This window comes from Notamacropus eugenii, chromosome 3 (genome assembly GCF_028372415.1).
Source record: "Notamacropus eugenii isolate mMacEug1 chromosome 3, mMacEug1.pri_v2, whole genome shotgun sequence".
Classification (NCBI taxonomy): Eukaryota; Metazoa; Chordata; class Mammalia; order Diprotodontia; family Macropodidae; genus Notamacropus; species Notamacropus eugenii.
The window spans coordinates 289,261,587-289,280,438 of NC_092874.1; the positions used below are offsets into that span (position 1 = coordinate 289,261,587).

An 18,852-nucleotide genomic window follows, 5' to 3' on the forward strand; every position below is an offset into this window, starting at 1 on the left:
TCTCTGTATTTACACTTTATTGACAAGGCCACTTGAGCGGTAAACAAAAATAGAGATATAAGGAAAAAGGGACGTAAAAACGATGCGTTGCACAAGGGTGGAAATGCACCATAGCCCAGGAAGCTTTCAAATACACACAGCTACGCCTGGGAACGCTCTACCCAACAACTAGGATTACATACGTTTTCTAAACTTTATATTATCAAAGTATGCAAAGTTGGATCATACAAGGAAGTCAAGAAAACTGTGCCTCAACGTGTTAACAAAGGGTCTTCAGAAAGTCTGAACACCTCCATGTTTCCGTTACAACTTTCACTTTTTCCATACATGAAAGATTATCAAAAATATACTGAGAACTCTAGCACTAACCATGAATATTTCTATTTACATTAAACAAATTCGTTACCAAGTACTTTATATACAAATTACCATTTGTCCTTTGTGAAATTCAATAAAAAGTTAAAAACCGCAGAAATGCCGTTGGAAATAACGCATCTCAAAAATGTAACTGGTTTCCTTCAATGAAGACTGTGAAATAATTTACTGAAAACTCTTTCAATTACTGTAGACTCCAATCTCAAATGCAACAGCATTCCTTACTGAATGGAGGGAAAAACCCACAAAGCCAAAGTTCTGATTACAAGAAACCCACCACAGATATCGATACTTCCCACCCACCTACACCACCACTCGGGCTCTGCTGCTGAGGCCCAGCAGCTTCTCCAGAATCGGAGCAATCACCCCTTCCCTCAAGGGGTTTGCAATCCAGCTGGATAAAGATGCCACGGATGTGTGGAAAGCTCACCTAGAACAGAAAGACTTAAGGAACTGCTCAACAGCAAATAAAAGGGACAAGATCAGTTCACGAGGTGAGCAGTCAGTCAGTCACTGTCATGGAGGCCAAGAGAAAGCAAAGAAGGCTTTTTGTCTTAGAGACCAAATTCAAGCGGAGTCACCGTGTGCCTCTGAAGCTAACTTCAAGTGTACATAATTAAATGCATGTTGGCTATGAGATGTCTTCCCTGGCTTCACCAAGTCCTCTGAAAACCCTTCAGAGTCTCAGAGAAGTAAGGGCATGGGGAAGGCAGCCTCAGGATGGGACTGTGGGGGTGACTGTGTCGGCTGCTTCAGACAAAGGCCAGCACCACTCCCTCCTTCCCGACCCCAGTCATTTCCAAACTTGAAAGGATCTCTCTGCTTCTAAGATGGTGGAATAAACGAAGGAATCTGGAAAAAAATGACATAAAGGGAAGAGCTTCTAGAAGGAAGCCTGTGAGAAACACCTACAGCTAGCAGCCCTGTTCTGTTTTTACATAGTCAGGAAAATGGGATGGTTTGATCATTGTCGCTACACATTTATTTTTGCCAGAAAATTAGAACTTGCAAGTTCATGATTCATCTACTAACAGACCATATTGCACCATCTCCAACTCGCTGACTGAATCTTGACTCCGCCCACTCTTGAAGGCATCTCCATGTCATCCTCCTCTATCATCCCAGGAGACAGGCCAAGGCTCTTCAGCCTAGTTCACACTCTGCCGCTGCATCTTGGGGCCAATGCTCTGAGTCTCCTCCTCTTGCCTGTGCCGCTTCCCGCCACCAAGGGAGTTCCTTCCTATACATTTAGAGATGTAAATTTAGGGCAGAAAAGGCAAAGAGAACATTACATTCATTCTGCTTGCTTCTTACCTTGCTTTAACACGTAAGCCTGCTGACTGTCTTCGTGAGAATAATGTGAAATCCCACTCCCCTGAGAGTAACCTAGTTGTATTTGAAAAACAAGAGACATTATTTGAGCTAAAGGACTCACTTTACTCCCCAGCTAACGGGTTCCTTATGAAGCAGAATTAAAATTCAAATGAACAAAAATTTATTTATCCAAATGGTGGAAACATTCCAATTCAGCCCATGACCAGTGTTCAACCCAAGAAGTATTATGGACAATTCTTTTCATCTGAAGAAGATTTAAATGATGAGTAACAAAAAGGAGAAATACACATGCTTGGGAGACTACAAAGCAACAGCTTTCATTCAGTTATGAGTGACGAACGTGTAAACACATCTCCTGTCACTCTCTCCCTCAATTTAACCTAATTTTCTTCTGCAGTCTTTGATTTCAATAAAAGGTTTGGAAGCTTTCTTGATGTACTGAATTTTTTTAGGTAAGCAACATATTAAGAATATTCACACTGCTCTCTCTATAAAAGTTTTGGTTATTTGTCTGAACAAAGCTATTCTCTTAGTTTTGCATGTATGGGCAAACACTGACAATAAATGTTTCTACACATACTTCACCTCTGAATAGGTTCTGAGCTAAAAGGTTCCTTAGCCAAGATGTTTGGTACAAAGGGGCCTTAAAACACCCAATGTATTGGACATTCCTCTTCTAATCAGGAAACATCTGCAAACTGTACAAGTTTAATGCATGGCACAGGGGTTGGAAATGATCTCCAGTCAATTAAAATCTAAGAAAGAACACAGAAAATCTTTCCGAAGATCTGCCTGGGAGGAAAATTCATCATCAAACAAGGGACAGAAGAGAATATCAAAAACTGAACACCAATTCTGACCACATCAAATTAAAAAGGCTGTTCGTGAACAAACTCAGTGTAAGTATCAGCTGGGGGAAAAAATCTCATCGACCGTGTGATATCCAAGATACATGGGGAGCTAACACAACCATCTGTGGCCCAGAGCTAGTGGCTAATGGAGAAGTTAAGGTACGTACATGATTTTCAAAAGAGATGCAGACTGGGATGAGCTGTGTGGAAGATGCTACAGATGATGAATGGAAGAGAAATGGAGAACAAGTAAGGTTCCAACTCCCAGCCTCTCAGCCTGGCAGGGGAGACAAAGGTGGTGTTGCAGAAGCAGGGAAGGCAGGTGCTGGGGGCCAAGCATGAGAAGAGCCTCAGCGCATCCACCTCAGAGGCTCCAGCCCCCAGTAGGGGAGTCCTGCCTCAGTGGGTGCTCAGTTAGCGGGCATGCACTCAGAGGCACTCCAAGGTGGATGAAACGGCCCCATTTCTACTGCTCTATTTACTGCATTTCTTTTTGAAGTAGCAAAGAACTAGAAACACGTCCACCAGAAAGTGGCCGAACAATTGCATATTTCTGCATTGTGAGAAATAGCGAAATAAGGCATTCAGAGAAATTTGTCCAGAACTTAACGACTGAAGTAATACAGAAGAAAGGGAACAGACGCAACACCAGAACACAGGCAATGACCATGACAACGTAAGTAAAAGAACATGAGAATCGTGTTTCAGCTTTTAGATCAGCAGAAGATGAGAGGGGGCCTCTATGGATGGCCAGCCACTCTCAGGAGGCTGCCCTTCTGCTCTGTCCTTTCTGACAAAAGAGAGCTCCGTGGGAGAACCCAAGGAAGACCCCGCACTGACACCCACCTCGGCGCCTTGGGGCCCACTCATTCCCCTCCCTGGAGGTCTCTTCTTCCTTGCTGGCTGATCAGCACTCCCCAGCCTCCTTGGGGTGCTCTGGTGGGGAATTCCAAGAGAACCCCTGCTCTGTGTCAAGGTCAGAAAGATGTTATCTGAAATACCTGGCTGCTGAACACCACTGGTTCCTGTTGGTGGCTCTGGGAGCACACAGGCCTGAAGTATCTGACCATCGCTGGCACCCGCTGGAGCTCCTAGAGACCAAAAGAGCAAATTCTTAGAAGAATATTTAGGTTCTTAAGGCGTGTCTATCATTCTATTGTCAAAGAACATAAATGTTTGTTTGGAAAACCAAAGAAATACTATGTTTACTCTCTATTTCAATATTTGATTCAAAAAGGCTGCCATTTTTTTTAACTACAGACAACAAAGCCTAACATTCTTTTACAAGACAAGCCTCCCTTAAATACTTTTGCTCTTAAAGCTCCCATTCAAATGATCGGTCACAAGCTGTGGCTGGTTGGGTGGGGTGGACATTCAAAAACGTGAATGACCCCTTATCCTATTATTACAGATGATCTGAGGAAATCTTACATCACGGAAATACTTTCCATCTTCAAACTGCAACAACCCCTCATCCAACCCAAGCTAAACTACATGAGGTCACTTCTAGGAATTGGATCAATGACCAATGGCAGTTCCAGTGCACCTCCACCACCTCCACTGTGGGAGGAAGGCAGCTTTTCTGCAGAGACATGTGACCAATGAGTCTTCTTGATGAAGTGTATTCCAGAGAGTACATACCTCCGCCACTGCTGCTACAAGTAGGAATGTTTTCTCCAGTTGTGTAGCCCATGAGGCTACCATTCCCATTCGGGTTGGAGGGCACGGAAGCAAGAAGGCCTGTAGGAAGTGGGGGAAGGGGAAGGGGAAGGATTCTCTGTTAAAATACGACTGAGATCTGAGTCAGAGGCAAACGCAGCTGTTACTAGACAACTCTGGACATACCCAGTCCTCTGTATCTTGAGAGCTGCTGATAGATCTGCTTCATCCTCTCGATGTTCAGACGGCTGGCTTCGGCATGGTTTACCATTGGTTTAGGGTAGTTCACACCAATCAAGCATTTTGCCACCTTCTGGACACCTTCTGGTGCATTCCAAGGATCATAAATATATTTTGCAGGGAAGCCTCTCAGGACAGGCAGGTAGCGTCTATGGTGAGAATAAAGGAGAGAAGAGATATGAAAGAAAGGTGTGGAGATTGAGTCCTGGCCAATGTTGCATTCCCCACAAGGTGCCAGGGCCACATGTCTGCATCCCTGTGCTCACAGACAGCTATCCTAGCTAGGCAGGCCATCTCTGCTACTTACCTGATGTAGTCTCCATTGGGATCAGTTCTCCTACCAAAACCGACGGGACAATAGCAGTGGAAAAACTGCTGGAAAAAGGAGCTGCAGGACAGCCACATCCAGCTCCCTGCGTTGATGCTCCAGTCAGCATCGAGCAGCAGCTCTTCAAAGACCTTTGGGAACAACAGCAGCCGTCAGGAGAGCCCCTGCCCACCCACAGGTGCAGCGAGGAACGAACAACCTAAAGATCAGGCACCCTTCTCTGTTTCTGGGAAAGAGGGAGGGGGCAGAGCCCCAGGTAGATAGAGGGAAAGCAGGGGCTGGGGTCTTACAAACAGAAGAGGCCTCCCCCAGGAGCTGCTGATGCACCAAGGCCGGTCACTATCTCTCTCCATGATTTCTGGAGAGAGAAGCTGCCACAAGGAGTGAGCGGATTTTAAAACTGTTTAGAAAGTGCTTTGCAAAAATGGGCACGAGAGTAATGGGGCCGTCTGCCCTTGCCCCAGAACTGACCCCTTCTCACTTCTGCCCACCCTGAGCCCCTGTCTGCTCCTCTCTGCTGCTTCCCTGCCCCAACACAGGTACCCACGGGTGCAGCCAGTGGCACTTTTGTACAGACAACCAGAAGCCAGTGCTGTTAGCTCTCGTGATTGCTATCTCTACATGAGAGGAATATGTCCGCTCACAGGATGTCTAGGAGCTCTGGGAAGAGCATGGGATCCTCCTTGGGGTCTTTCCTTGCCCTTCCAACTCTGCCCTCTCCTTCCCCCTCTTTATGCCCATTCCCCTTCTCCCCACCACACATACTTTCTCTCACACATGCCCCCAAACATACATCATACACATACACTCACATACACACACACATTCTCTCTCCCACACAAATATACACTCACACACATACTCTCACACACATTATCATACACTTACTTATACACACACATTCTTTCACACACACACATACATACACATTCTTACACACACACCCACCCCCCCCCACACACCCACACACCCCCCCCTCTTTACAGCAGCAGGATTTCTAAGCACAGTCCTTGACAAAGTTTGTTGTCACTGTTGCTGTTTGCCCAGCCCAATGGTGGCCACTCACAACTTGCTGAAGTCTTGCCAAACTAATCTGATTTCCTTTTTGGGGTAGTTAATGTACTTGCTCAGGAGGCACAGGACTGAGTTTACGGGGTTTCCATAGGAATAAGAGAGAGGGCAGGGCTGGAGAACAGGCCATGGCCTTGGTGGGAAGAGCCCCCTCCCAGCTGTGGGTGAACAAATCACTTCCCTTGTTTTGAGCCTCAGTCTCCATCTGTACAATAAAGGTCAGTAAACCCACACCACCAACCTCACAGGGTTGGTGTAAAGAAACTTTGTAAATGTTGCAGTTTTCTCTTCGTGAACGGTTATTATTAAAAATCAGCACTACTGGCTTCAAATCATGCCAGCAGCACCCATTTCTAGGAAGCCTCCTCTCTGCCAGGCACTGTGCTCAATGCTGTACAAATACCAACTCATGACAACAGGAACGATGTCAGCCTGGACTGGGTGGCCCAGCACCCTGCCCTGGGCCCTGCTCAGCTAAACAAAGAGGCTGGGGCCCTGTGCTTATCCGATTTTCCAATGATGAAACACTGAGAAGGATAACTAGTGTGTAAGACATGACAGAATCTGGATTTCTAAAGATCACAGTAGGTTTGAACACGGCTCCAAAGCAAACAGTACACACTTTAACCCAATTAAAAGTCTCATACTGAGGAAAACAATCTGAATGTTACTGCACAGGCACAGAAGGGGAAACTTGTTCATATGAAAAACACCTGGCATTTTCTAGCCCTGTCAGTTTAATGAGCAGTGAGGTGGATCTGGGGGTGTAAATGCTGAGGAGGGGAACCTTCGGGGTGGCGGGTAGCGCATTTGTCTTTAAATGCCCAAGGGGCTATCACATAGAGTAAGGATCAGGAGGAAGCCTGGGGCAGGTCAGGGCTGTCCTGAAGAGGGACAGGCTTCCTCATGAACTAGGGACATCCTTGTGGCTACATGGGCTTCTCTACCAACATGGATGTTAAGAGGGGGCAGGCAGTCCTAGCCAGATGCCACATAAGCCCACCATTCACTGTGCTTGGGAAAATGGCAGCCAGGAGCCTGAGACTGGAGAGTACATGGAAGCAAGGGCTTCAGTGGGTCTTCAGAGACTTTGCCCTAGGCCATGCCTGACTTCCTGGAGAGAACTGGCTGGCCACTCCTCAGGGAAGCTGGAGAGGGCACAACTCTTCACCTGTGGCCTATTACTTCTCCCTTCTCAGCATCTCTAATATGGTCCCTGCCCCAAGCCTGGTGCATGCTCCCATCACCTCATACCTGGCCCACTCTGACAGTTCTTGGGGGGGGGGAGGTCTGCCAGCCTCGAGTCCATCTTGCACCAGTGATCAGAAAACTGATCTCTCTAATATTTAGGTTCTCCTCTACCCCTGCCCCATTTAAAAAACATCAGCAGCTCTCTGTGACCTCCAGGATCAACAGAACATCTCTGCTGGGCTTCTGCAGCCCCTGTAACCTAGCCCCTTCCTGCCCTTCCAGTCTTCTTACACTCCCCCTGCCACATTCTGGGTCCAGCGTCCCAGGTCTCCTGGGTGTTCTGGAGCATGACAGTCAATCTCTGGACGGACGCTGGGGGTTTCACTGGCACATATTCCCCTGTGCCTGGAACACTCTCCCTCTTCATCTCCTCCTCCTGTCTTCCTCCTACAGGAAGCCTGTCCTGACTGGCATAACATGAGTGCTGTCCCTTTCCTGTAAATAGCTTGTGTGTACAGCTGTTTGCATGTCATCTCTTTCATCAGACGGGGAGCTCCTTGAGAGCATCCCCAGGGCTCAGCATGGTGCCTGGCACAAGGAGGTACTTAATTAACGCTCAATGACTTGATACCCGATCCCCCCCTCCCCGAGTCTCTCTGATTCTGAAGCACTATAGATTCTTAGCATCTCAGCATAGCACAAAAGACCCTATGGATCATCTCACCTATCTTCCTCATTTTTTAGGGGAAGACACTATGGCCTTGAAAGGGAGATCACTTCTCCAAGGTCCTACGGTCTGCTGGGGACAAACTTTAGAGTCAAAGCCCAGTGTTCTCTTACCAGGGCAGCGATCTCAAGCAAAAAGCTTACTGCTGGGGAATGGAAAGTTTACTAAGGACACTACCCACCTTCATGCCTTCCTCCCAGCTGATCCAAAGGTCCCCTCGAGTCAGGAAGCAAGCAACGGCATGTCTGGCCAAATGGTGAATCCAGCCCTCCTGACGCAGCTGGGTCATGATAGCATCAATCCAGGGGAAGCCCGTTCTGCCTTCAGCCCACTTGGCTAGCGCCTCAGGGTTTCTGTCCCAGGGAATCTGAACACAGATGGGGTTCCCTTCCATTTTATCAAAGCGCGGGTTGTTTGTGGCTGCTGTGTAGAAAAATTCCCTCCACAAGAGCTGCCCATAAAGAGAGAGGGGCGGTGAGCTGTTCTTCTTTACCTGACAAGAAGAAAGCAGAGTATCAGGAGCGCCTGGATGGTCAGCAGCGACTGATACCTACACCCCGGTGCCAGAGTGAGGGTCCTACCTTCTTATAAAGGTCTGTCAGCTTGAAGTAGAACAGACGGCAGGACAGACAGCCGAAGCGCAGGTAAGGACTGAGGCCCGTAGGGCTCGCCAAAAGGGAATTCGCGTTCATCCTTGGTCTTTCAAAGTTTGCCACCCAAGCCTAAAGTCAAAAGGAATCCCAGAGTTACTTGTTTTTCCCTGAGTGCACAGGAGAGTTCAAAATCATTATGTTACACGGCTGTTCCACAGAACTGACCACCTAAGCCGCACTCTGACCAAGTGGCAGAAGTAAGGACTACAAGCGAGGTGGGGACCCAGCAATCCGCATGGGCTGAGCTATCACGGTTAGGAGACAAGAAGAGAGATGGGCTCCCTGCGGGCACAGATACCAGATGCCACTTGGCACACACTGGGCACAATGCCCCAAGTCAGAGATGAGCTATCTCCTTCAGGAAAGGGACTGCGGGTACATGAGGACACACTCAGAGCCCAGGGAAGGGGGGACAGACATCTGCACAGCAGAGATCAAAGTAGCCAAAATTCCTATCGCTCAACCAGGTGTGGCTTTGCCCAGTCAGAGTGAGGCTGTCTTATAGTTCTCTGCTCAAATGACAGGGATCTGGCAGCCAGTTCCTGCAATGCTCTTGTCTATTTTTCTTTTTTAGTGAAAGGTAAGAAATCATTTTTAAATGCCAGGTTAGCAAGAGAGCAGAGATCACCATACTTTTCTTTCCAAATGCCTCTCCAAGCGTGTGAGGGCTTCTGTCTCCCCGCCAGGCCACACCGCAGAAGGTAAGCCATCTGTATCAAAACCTACAGAAACACAGAAAACACAGCTTTAGAAGTCAGGAAACCAGCTGGAGACAAGAGGGAAGCCCTCAGTCCAGTGCCTCGCAAAGGTTAAATGACTGACTGATGTAACCTCAGCAATTATATAAGTAAAATGACCTTTGTAAATCACTGTAGTGTTTGAAAAATTGTATATTCATCCTTTGTTGCTGAAGACAACCACGCCATCAGAGAAATGACAACATGATTTGCATTTGACTTTGTTTTGAGTGAGGAAGGGCTGTGCAGGTCACCAGCCTCACTTCTCCTCAAGAGCCATCTGAATCCAGTGACCAGATATTCATCAGGATGACTGAAGATGACCCAGGATAAGGCAGTTGGGGTTAAGTGACTTGCCCAAGGTCACACAGCTAGTGAGTGTCAAGTGTCTGAGGTGATATTTGAACCCAGGTCCTCCTGACTCCTGCACTGGTGCTCTATCCACTGCACCACCTAGCTGCCCTATATTTGAAAAATGCTTTGCACACATATTTGCTTTTGCACACATATTCTCATAATCACCATGTAAAATAAATACAACACGTATTGTCTCTAGTGACACTTGGGGAAACTGAGGCTTGGATTAAGTGCCTATGGTCACACGGATACTGTCAGATGTGGGACTGGAATTCAGGTCTCCCTGATTCTACTTTATTCATGAAAAGAAGCTGCTGAATAAAGCTGAAGATTCCTTTCTTCTCTTCTTACTCTATACCACCTCACTTGGTGACCTCACGAGCTCCCATAGATTCAACGACCATTTCTAGGATGATGTTTCTCAAATCTGCTTGGCCAGCCCTAACCTGTCTCCTAAGCCCCAGCCTCGCATCTCCAAATGAGCCTATTGGCCACTGGAAAGTGGACGTCCCATGGCTACCAGAAACTCACTAAATCCAACACTGGACTCTTGCCCCCGAGGCCTCCTCTTTTCTCAATTTTTTTATTAGTGTAGAAGGCACCACTGCTGTCTACATCAGTGTCATCCATTCTACCTCTCACCCCCCTCACCTCATGTCCAATCAGCTGCCACATCCTTTCTTTTCTATTCTAGAAACATGAGCTGACGTTTTCACCTCCTCTGAGGGGCCGGCCTTCACCAGCTCATGAATGCAATAGTCTGCTGGCCTCTCTTCTCAGGTCTCCCTCCTCCACAAATCCGATTGTCCTCAACCCCAAATCTGAGCCCTCTCCAGTAAAATCCACTGGCTCCCTATCACTTCCAGACTTAAATGTATAATCCTCTGCTTGGCCCTCCTCCTCTTCCAGTCTTCTGGAACCTTCTTTAGCCCCTGGTCTGTGACCTAGTGACCTGGGCTTCCTCACTCTTCCTGGCATGAGACGCTCCATGCCTGGGCCTGGGATGCTCTCCCTCCTTCTCTACTCCCGGATTCCCAGACTCCTTCAAGTCCCAGCTCAAATCCCATATTGTACAGGAAACCTTTCCCAGCTCCTCTTAAGGCTAGCAGTTTCCCTTCAAGAGGCTGCCAGTTGACCCTGCATCTGTTTCCGTGTGTCCTCCCACCCTGTGGGAGCTCCTGGGGGGCTTCCTCAGACCTGACACAGAGAAAGCACTTTAAGGAACACTGGTGCAGGTATGGCCCATCCTTGGGGCTTGCATCGGACAGCTGCAGGGCTGGATCAGTCTTCACATGGCACACTGATACAGACACCTCTAATGACCATTTTTTTAGTTTTCAACTTTCATTTAGCTTTGCTCACTTTCCTTCCTAGGCAGACAGGGTCATGGGTGAGACGGCAGAAGCAACTAGGGGCTGTGACTTGTAGTCTGCCTCTTAAATTCCATTTTAACATTTTTATTTTAAACTTAACAAACATTAATAAAATGGGGATTTCCACACACAAAGTAAAAGAAGCTGCATCTCTCTGCTCTGCACAATGCCCAGCACATAATAAAGGTGGACTGAATAACCAGCTTTTTTGTTTAAATTTAAAAGCTCAGCTCAGCTTCCCAATGTCTGCTTGTCTGTTCTCTGCATTTTGTAGAAAGAAGCCTCAATGACCATCTTTCTTTCCTCCTCTTGCTGCTCTGTCCCTTCTCACCTCCTCTACCCACTCCTTGTCAGAAAAAAGAAGAGAAGGAAAACAAAACATTGGTGACCAACACACAGCCAAGCAGAACCTGAGCCCACATCGGCCTCGGCCTGGCCCGGTGAGACACTGCTTCAACACACCTAGCTCTTCCAGGGAGGGCACACCATACTTCTCGTCGTGTTCATCTGAGAGGGGAGTGACACACTTGTGCATCACTTCAGGAGTTATGGTCTCCACTGGCGTGGCTAACGGCTCCATTTTGCTGATCAGAGTCTGGAACCTTTTATACGTCAGAGGTGGCTGTCCACCATTCAGTTCTATGATCCTGTGATATAAGGACAAACAATGGCTTGTATTAGTATAAAAAAAAAAAATCTACTTTTAGGATGAATATATCAAAACCCTTAAGACGAAACTAATCCCCAAACAACTTCTAAGATGTCTCCAGTCAGATTGAGGACAACAAAAGTCCTTCATGGTAGTGAGTAAAATCCTTATAATAACCCCTAACAGGATCCTCCCTCTCTCTTTCATACACACACTTTCTCTCTCTCTCTGTCTCCCATACACACTCTCATCTGAAACATGAATAGGGAGTGGGTGTTTCAGGACAGAGATGGCCGTGTGGGGTGGGTGAGGCCAAAGAAATCTCCCTTCTGATTTTCTTTTGGTCCCCGAAATGTTTCCCCCAAAAACATAAACATAAATTTGTCTGTCCCTCTGTAATCTACTGGAATGTGTAAAGGGCTTCCGTGTGTGTGTCTGTGTGTCTGTTCATGTAGCCAGCTAATCTTACCATCATTCATGGTTCAGACTATAAATTAAATGTACTATTTTGAAAGGTTTACCATAACGCTACTTTACTCTAAATATATACACAATTACACATACAGAACATGAAAACAAAATGGTTCAATAATGCTTACTACCTTCCCTATCCTTCTGCTGACCCGAATCAGTTGAAACCAAGAGTAAGCTTGCTCCTAACAAGCAAACTTGAAGTTCATTATCAAAGGTATTCTGAATTCTACATGCAAATGAAAACATGTGGTAGGTTAAGACTGTAATTATTTTCTGCTATAATTCTTTTTGCAAAGATGTAGAATAAATTACTTTGATATAAAGCACACCAAATGCAGACTGGTAAGGCAAAGCATTTGTAGTACTGATTTGTGAAAATGATTATCTAACAAAAGCAATGCCAATTCATCTATAAAGACCTCGAAGAACTATAAGATTTTTCTGCACCATATGTTATTTTGAACTTATTAATTCAAGAAATGTTGAATGACTTACTCCTATTAACCATGAATTGTACTAAGTCCTATAAGGGGATACAGACATATTGTATGGCCCAAGGTACTGTCTCTATCTTACTGGACATCTGTATGTTTTAGGGTAATACAGCACAACTGTCCAATGATGTAGAGACAAGTACTATGACTGGACGGGAAGGAGTGATCACTGTAGGTCAGAAAGATGTGGCCAATCACCGTTCTGCGATTTCAGCCAGCAGGCAGGCAAACAAGCCCACCACGGAAGGCCAGTCTTTCAGATGGCAGCTGGTGATTTCCTTTCAGCTCAGCAGATGAACAGCATAGCCACTGGTTTAGCTGCACAATAAGAAATTCCCAGAGGGTTGACTTTACATTCCTGATGATGGCCTTTTTTGGATGGGAAGGCGACTTACAAATGGAGAGGAGGGGCAGGGTATTCTAAGCAGGGGGATGGAGGGAGCAAAAGTGCAGGATGGGCAAGGAAGGTTTAACTCATGCTTATTACTCTTGACCAGTGCTGGTCGCCCAGCAAGTGTTTACTAAATGTTCACTCATTCCCTGCTATGTTGTTTGCTACTTCTCATGGGAAGGCACATTTTTAGGATCCTGCCACAGAACTTACTTGTCAAGGTCATACAGAGTGTGTGAAATCCGGACGATGACCTCCACCCCTGCCTCGCTGGCCAGTTTTTTAATAGCTGCATCGCGTTCCTTCCCAAAGGGCTCAGAATCATACTCAATAGAAAGCTTAGTGATGTTCCATTCCTAAAATAAACAAATGTAGACAAAGCAAATAGATTTCAATAAAGTTTTTTTTTCCTATTATAACAATAAAAGAAATAAAATTAGGGAAGATCCTTCCATAAAGATACATTCGAAACACCACTAATTTGTATTGATTCATTCCCTTTAATGACTTTGTAGGTCTCTAACAACTGTGGCTCACATTTGCAGCTTATATGATGACCTTTCCTCACAACAGTCAGAAGTGTATTATATGTTATGACGTCTATGGGATTAACGTTGTTCATGGTGATGGTATCTCTTGAAAGCATTTTATCTCAAGGAATACAGAGAAATCAATGGGCTGGCAGGCTGGCCTGAGGAGGTGCTTCACTGGATGTCCACAGGAGGCAGAAGACCATGAGAAGGTGAAACCTGAAGCTATGTCCCAGGACAGGTGGGAGAGCAAACAGCCCATTAGAACAGCTTATCCTAGTATGTTGAGCATGCTTATCTGATGCTTCCATTTGAATAACCTTACATTGAGGGCAATATCAGATGTTTATCTCCAGAATGAAATGAGGACCTTAGGCATTAAAATGTCAGAGTATGTATTCATTATACACATATCCCAGAATCCAAGAAGCATAAGAGTTGAAGGGACACCCAAAGTTGTCTGGTTCCATTTACCAGAGGAAATGGAAGGTCCCTGAGAAGTGGCTGCGAGGCATCTAATTGAACATTTCCAGTGACAGGGAATTCACTACCCCTGATCCTGAGAGATCATTTAATTTCTGGACAGACAAAATCATTGCCAACGTTTTCTTTCAGTAAAGGGTCTGACTGAAGGAGAATCACACCCTTCAGAATCTGAAGCAGATCCATTGGACACATCTTCTCTCCCAGGGAGCTAGAGAACAGCCTGTTTACTCAAAGACTGGGAGCTAAGTGTCTCTCTAACATCCACAGTATCTTGTGGGTGTTCCTTATGCCCACCATGTGGAGATGAGGCTAGGGAACAAATGTTCCATTTGGCTTGGGCAAGTGAACCCCTGGGGACTTCCTAACTCGGACGCCTGAGGCTGTCTCTGTCTCTATCTCTGTCCCTCTCACATACATACCAAGGCAACAAGACTCTATTAAGCACCTATTGCATGTGGGCACTGTGCTAAGTGCTAGGGATACAAAGAATACACACACAGCTAAACAACAGGAAAAGTAAGACTGTAGCTGAGATGCCCTCACTCACCTTCACCCAGGTTTGGAGAGAAACTGTAGAGGTTCACACAAGGCCCCCACTCCCAACGCTGATGCTGCCAGTCATTCAACAAGTATTTATTAAATGTTTACTATGTGCCAGGCACTGTGTTAAATGCTGGGAATACAAATGTACCATATTTTTGAAAAAACTGCATTCAAAAATAATCCATTTAAAGTCTGGTTTTAGTTGAAATGAAAGGCTTTTTATTCCTAATGCTACTGCACACACTAGCCCATACATACATACACGGATATGTACACACAACTGTTTCTGGCTTGCTTTCTACATGAAACTCTTCAAGCAGGGCTCATGAACAGATACAGTCATGCTCAGACTAATGGCCAGAATTCTTCCATGAAGGCCATGGACAAAGGGCCAGAGTGAGGTAGAATGGTGGGAGGGGAAGCAGAGAGAAAACCACTACCAATTCAGATTGTATCTCTGATTGCACTTAGCAAGCAATAAGGAAGTCCTACTGGCCCCATCTGACACACAACAATGGCTCTGTCATCAGTGAGAAAATAGTTACTCCTCTCCCACTCCCACACTGGGAGCAGAAAAATGGTCTGGGCCCATGACTGGGACAGCCAGATAAACAGTTATAAGAAGATTAAGAGAATCAGGGGTACATTCCAGAGAAGTGGAAAACTGTGAACCTCAGTTTCATCATTTGTTAAGTGAGGACAACAAAATCTACACTGTTTATTTCACAGGATTTTGTGAGGAAAGTGTTTTCATAAACCATAAAGCACTGTGCAAATGTGACTTACTGTCATTACTGGGCCAACAGGAAAGGGAAGGGGTCAAATAGAGGAGGACAGACTGGACACCTGGCTTGTAATCCTAATCCTAATAGTAACAAACTGTGTCGATCTGAACAAAATTCACTACGTCTCCGGGACTTACTTTTCTTGTGAGTAAAGTAAAACAACTGGATTAGTTGACCTAAAATTCTATGAATTAAGATTCACCAATGCAATTTCTACTCCCTAAACTTCTGTCCTTGGCTAAAACTTACACAACAAGTATACCATTTTCATAGTCGAGAGAACGTTAATACATCTGTCCAAAGTTTTAAAACATACCTTGAAAAGTCGAGGAAACACATCTGCTGGCTGGCCACGAATTACAAACAAACGAGAATTTAATTTTCTTAGATTGGCATCAAGATCCTCAAGACACTGCAGCAGAAATCTAGAAAGAAGGAGTTATTCATTTAAAAAAAGGTATGCTGCATTGCAAGAGCTCTAGAAATGCAAAATATAAAAGAAGCTGACATATTTTCCCCAAAATCATATTCATTTAAAAATCTGAAAATCAGAGGCAAATAATAATAATACAGTGGATTGTGAGCTGGACTTGGAGTTAAGAAGGTCTAAGTTCCAATCTGGCCTCAGGCATTTACTAGCTCTGTGACTCTGGGTAAGGCACTTAATTTCTCTCAGCCTCCGTTGTCTCATTTGTAAGATGTAGATCTGTAGATGTAAGATGTCTTCCTAGGGTTGTCATGAGACTCAAATGAGATATCTGTAAAGTGCTTTGCAAACCTTGAGGCCTAACACACAAGTTAGCTATTATTATTATAACTACAACAAACCACTCAGAATTATAACGGATTTCTAAATGAGAAGGTACAGAGAGAAAGTTCTCAATACAGCTTTTAAAGAATGATTGATCACAAATGTTTAATTTGTCAATATATAACTTCAGTAAGATAAAATCCTGAATAGTAGAATTAAACTTAGATTTTTGGAGAATAAAACCAGTTTAGATATGTATGGATAGTCTGGCATTTTTTCTACTGGAAAAGATTTGTTGCATCCTATTCATGGCCAAGGATTTCATATATTTGTTTAGTAAATTTTATTAATAATAAACTCTATCTTATAAAAATTCCACATTATTTATAATAATTATAAACTCTAACTATAAACTGATGAAATAAGTATTTATCCAGTGAGTACTTGTTGGTTACTCTGTCCAGAGTGCTGGTGCTATAAGAGACACCAAAACATAAAACACAGTCCCTAACTCTAAAGGATTTATAATCTAATAATAGCTACAATTAATAGCCTACTATGTGCCAGGCACAGTGCTAAGCACTTTACAAACATGATCTCATTTGATCCCTACAAGGTAGGGGCCTTTAATCCCCCTTTTGTAGATGAGGAAACTGAGGCAAACAGAGGTTAAAGTGACATGCTCAGGTCACACAGCTAATAAGTATCTGAAGTTGGATTTAAACTCAGGTCTTCCTGACTCCAGGCATGGCAATCACTCCACTGAGAGAGCTGCCCCTAAACTGGAAAAACAAGCCTAACACACATGAAATAACTAGAGAAAAATTAAGTATTACTTATAACAGGAGTTTAGAGAAGGGAAATAACCAGTAGGGGCTAAGGTGGTCAGAGAAGGCTTCATATACAAGGACTATAGTTGCTCTACTTCAGGTTTCTTTGTACCCTACAGGCAGCAATGGAAAATGGCTACCATATTCAATGATTATTCAGAAAGGAGACAACTTACATCTGCAACTGTAAAAACATGAGGCACTCCACTAATGACAAGTGTTACAAAGTCTTGAAATAAACGGACCTTTCCTTATATATGATACTCTCTCTAAAACCAAGAGCTAGCATTAACTACAATGGAAAAATGCTCTAGACCTCTCCAACAATATCCCGGGTATCCAGGGTCACCACTATTGTTTCCTACACAGATAGATATAGTGATTATATTCATATAGAGAATTCCAAAAGAGGAAACTCCTTCTAACAACTCACTTCTATCAGTGTACCTTGGGATCTAGTCCCCCAATTTCACTAATTTTATTTCCTTTTTCTAATTTCTGTACGCGATTTTAAGGGCTATTAGAAAACTGTTCTCTCAGCCCCCTTAGAAACCAATTCCCTAAATATAACGCTTTAGATCTTCACAAATAAGTACTTGGGGATGTGTGTTTTCTTATCCTGATTTAGAGCGGTCAGCGTATTTCTCTCTCAAGGAGCAGGAGCACTCAAATACAAATGAGCACATCACATACACCCAGCATTTCATCCTGCCCATTCTGGGTGGTTTTTCCTTAAAGAGCATTAAAAAAATACCTTTGGCTTCATATTTCATTCATCTCTTCTCCCATGGCATGTGTAGGGGGTTCCCTGAACCTCCTATCACTTCTGGGGGAAAGGAAGCTTTTACCACAGCAGCATCAAAGCATCTACATTCTATATAATTATTTATAACCAAATTTAATTGCCAGCACTAAAACAAGCTAATAAATAAATACCCGTTCAAGAGAAGTTTTTGCATGCTTGAGCATAACATTTTTAATGACCTTGAAGCAAATAAAACCAAGAGTTAAAAAAAATAATGTTCAGTAACTTGGTTGGGGGAATTATCCCCCAAAGTATTAACTAGCAAGGGCAGAGCAATCTTGACACTTCTTTTTGGCCATTGTTGACAGCTTTCCTCATGGCTTTCTGGTAGAACAATAATGCTTAGATTTTCTCTCCTGGATCTATTTTCCAGGTCAGTTGTTTTTCCAATGAGATATTTTACATTTTCTTCTATCTTTTCATTCTTTAGATTCTGTTTGACTGACTCTTGATGTCTCATAGAGTCATTAGCTTCTACTTGCCCAATCAAATTTTTATCAAATTATTTTCTCCAGTTAACTGTTGTATCTCCTTTTCCATCTGTCCAGTTGTTCCTTTTAAGGAGTTATTTTCTCCAGTTAGTTTTTGTACTTCCTTTTCCATTTGTCCAATTTTCCCAGTTACGTTTTGTGCTTCCTTTTCCATTTGTCCAATTTTCCTTTTTAAGGAGCTGTTCTCTTCAGTGAATTCCTTTTTCATATTTTTAAAATCATTGGTCAGTTTTTCTTCTATTTCTCTAATCTGGCTTTTAAAATCCTTCTTCAGCTCTTCCAAGAAGGCTATTTGGGCCTGCAACTAGTTCATAGTTCCTTCTGAAGTTTCAGATGGGAGTACAGTCTCAATGCTGACCTCTTCGGTATTCGTGTTTTGGTCCTTGTCCCTACAGAAAGATTCTACGGTCTTTTCTGCTTTGCTTCTTACTCATGATAAGCACCCTTTTCTTGGCTTTTAAAGTAGATCTCTGTTTCTAGGGCACAAGGGGCTCTGTCCCACAGTTCTTGTGCCTTGAACTTGAGGCTTTGTGTGCTGTGGCCTCTGGTTCTTTCAGCTAGAAGCTAAAATGCTGCAGCTAAACTGGTACTGATCTAGCTGGTGTGAGAAAGGAGAGGCCAAGTGAAATCTTTCTGGGTTTCCCCAGTTACCCTGCAGTTAGCTGTGTTAAGTGTAGAAGAGGGGTGGTCTGGTTATAGCAGGTCTCCTCTGCTAAACTAGAGCAT

At 44.3% G+C, this 18,852-nt stretch overlaps 1 protein-coding gene across 2 annotated transcripts in view; it reads right to left on the minus strand.

Annotated features, from left to right (window-relative positions):
- Window positions 1-18,852, minus strand: part of CRY1 (cryptochrome circadian regulator 1) — a 53,215-nt gene continuing 34,363 nt past the window's right edge. The window contains exons 2-13 of one of the 2 annotated variants that reach the window (XM_072655830.1): window positions 15,566-15,674; window positions 13,119-13,261; window positions 11,360-11,544; window positions 9,064-9,152; window positions 8,359-8,499; window positions 7,959-8,270; window positions 4,768-4,919; window positions 4,407-4,609; window positions 4,203-4,301; window positions 3,563-3,652; window positions 1,690-1,761; window positions 1-1,615 (exon numbers count right to left, since the gene is read on the minus strand). In XM_072655830.1, the coding sequence (XP_072511931.1) occupies window positions 1,524-1,615; window positions 1,690-1,761; window positions 3,563-3,652; window positions 4,203-4,301; window positions 4,407-4,609; window positions 4,768-4,919; window positions 7,959-8,270; window positions 8,359-8,499; window positions 9,064-9,152; window positions 11,360-11,544; window positions 13,119-13,261; window positions 15,566-15,674 (1,687 nt within the window). In that variant the 3' untranslated portion in view covers window positions 1-1,523. The remainder of the gene's footprint in view (window positions 1,616-1,689; window positions 1,762-3,562; window positions 3,653-4,202; window positions 4,302-4,406; window positions 4,610-4,767; window positions 4,920-7,958; window positions 8,271-8,358; window positions 8,500-9,063; window positions 9,153-11,359; window positions 11,545-13,118; window positions 13,262-15,565; window positions 15,675-18,852) is intronic. The other variant, XM_072655831.1, reaches the window with a different exon arrangement.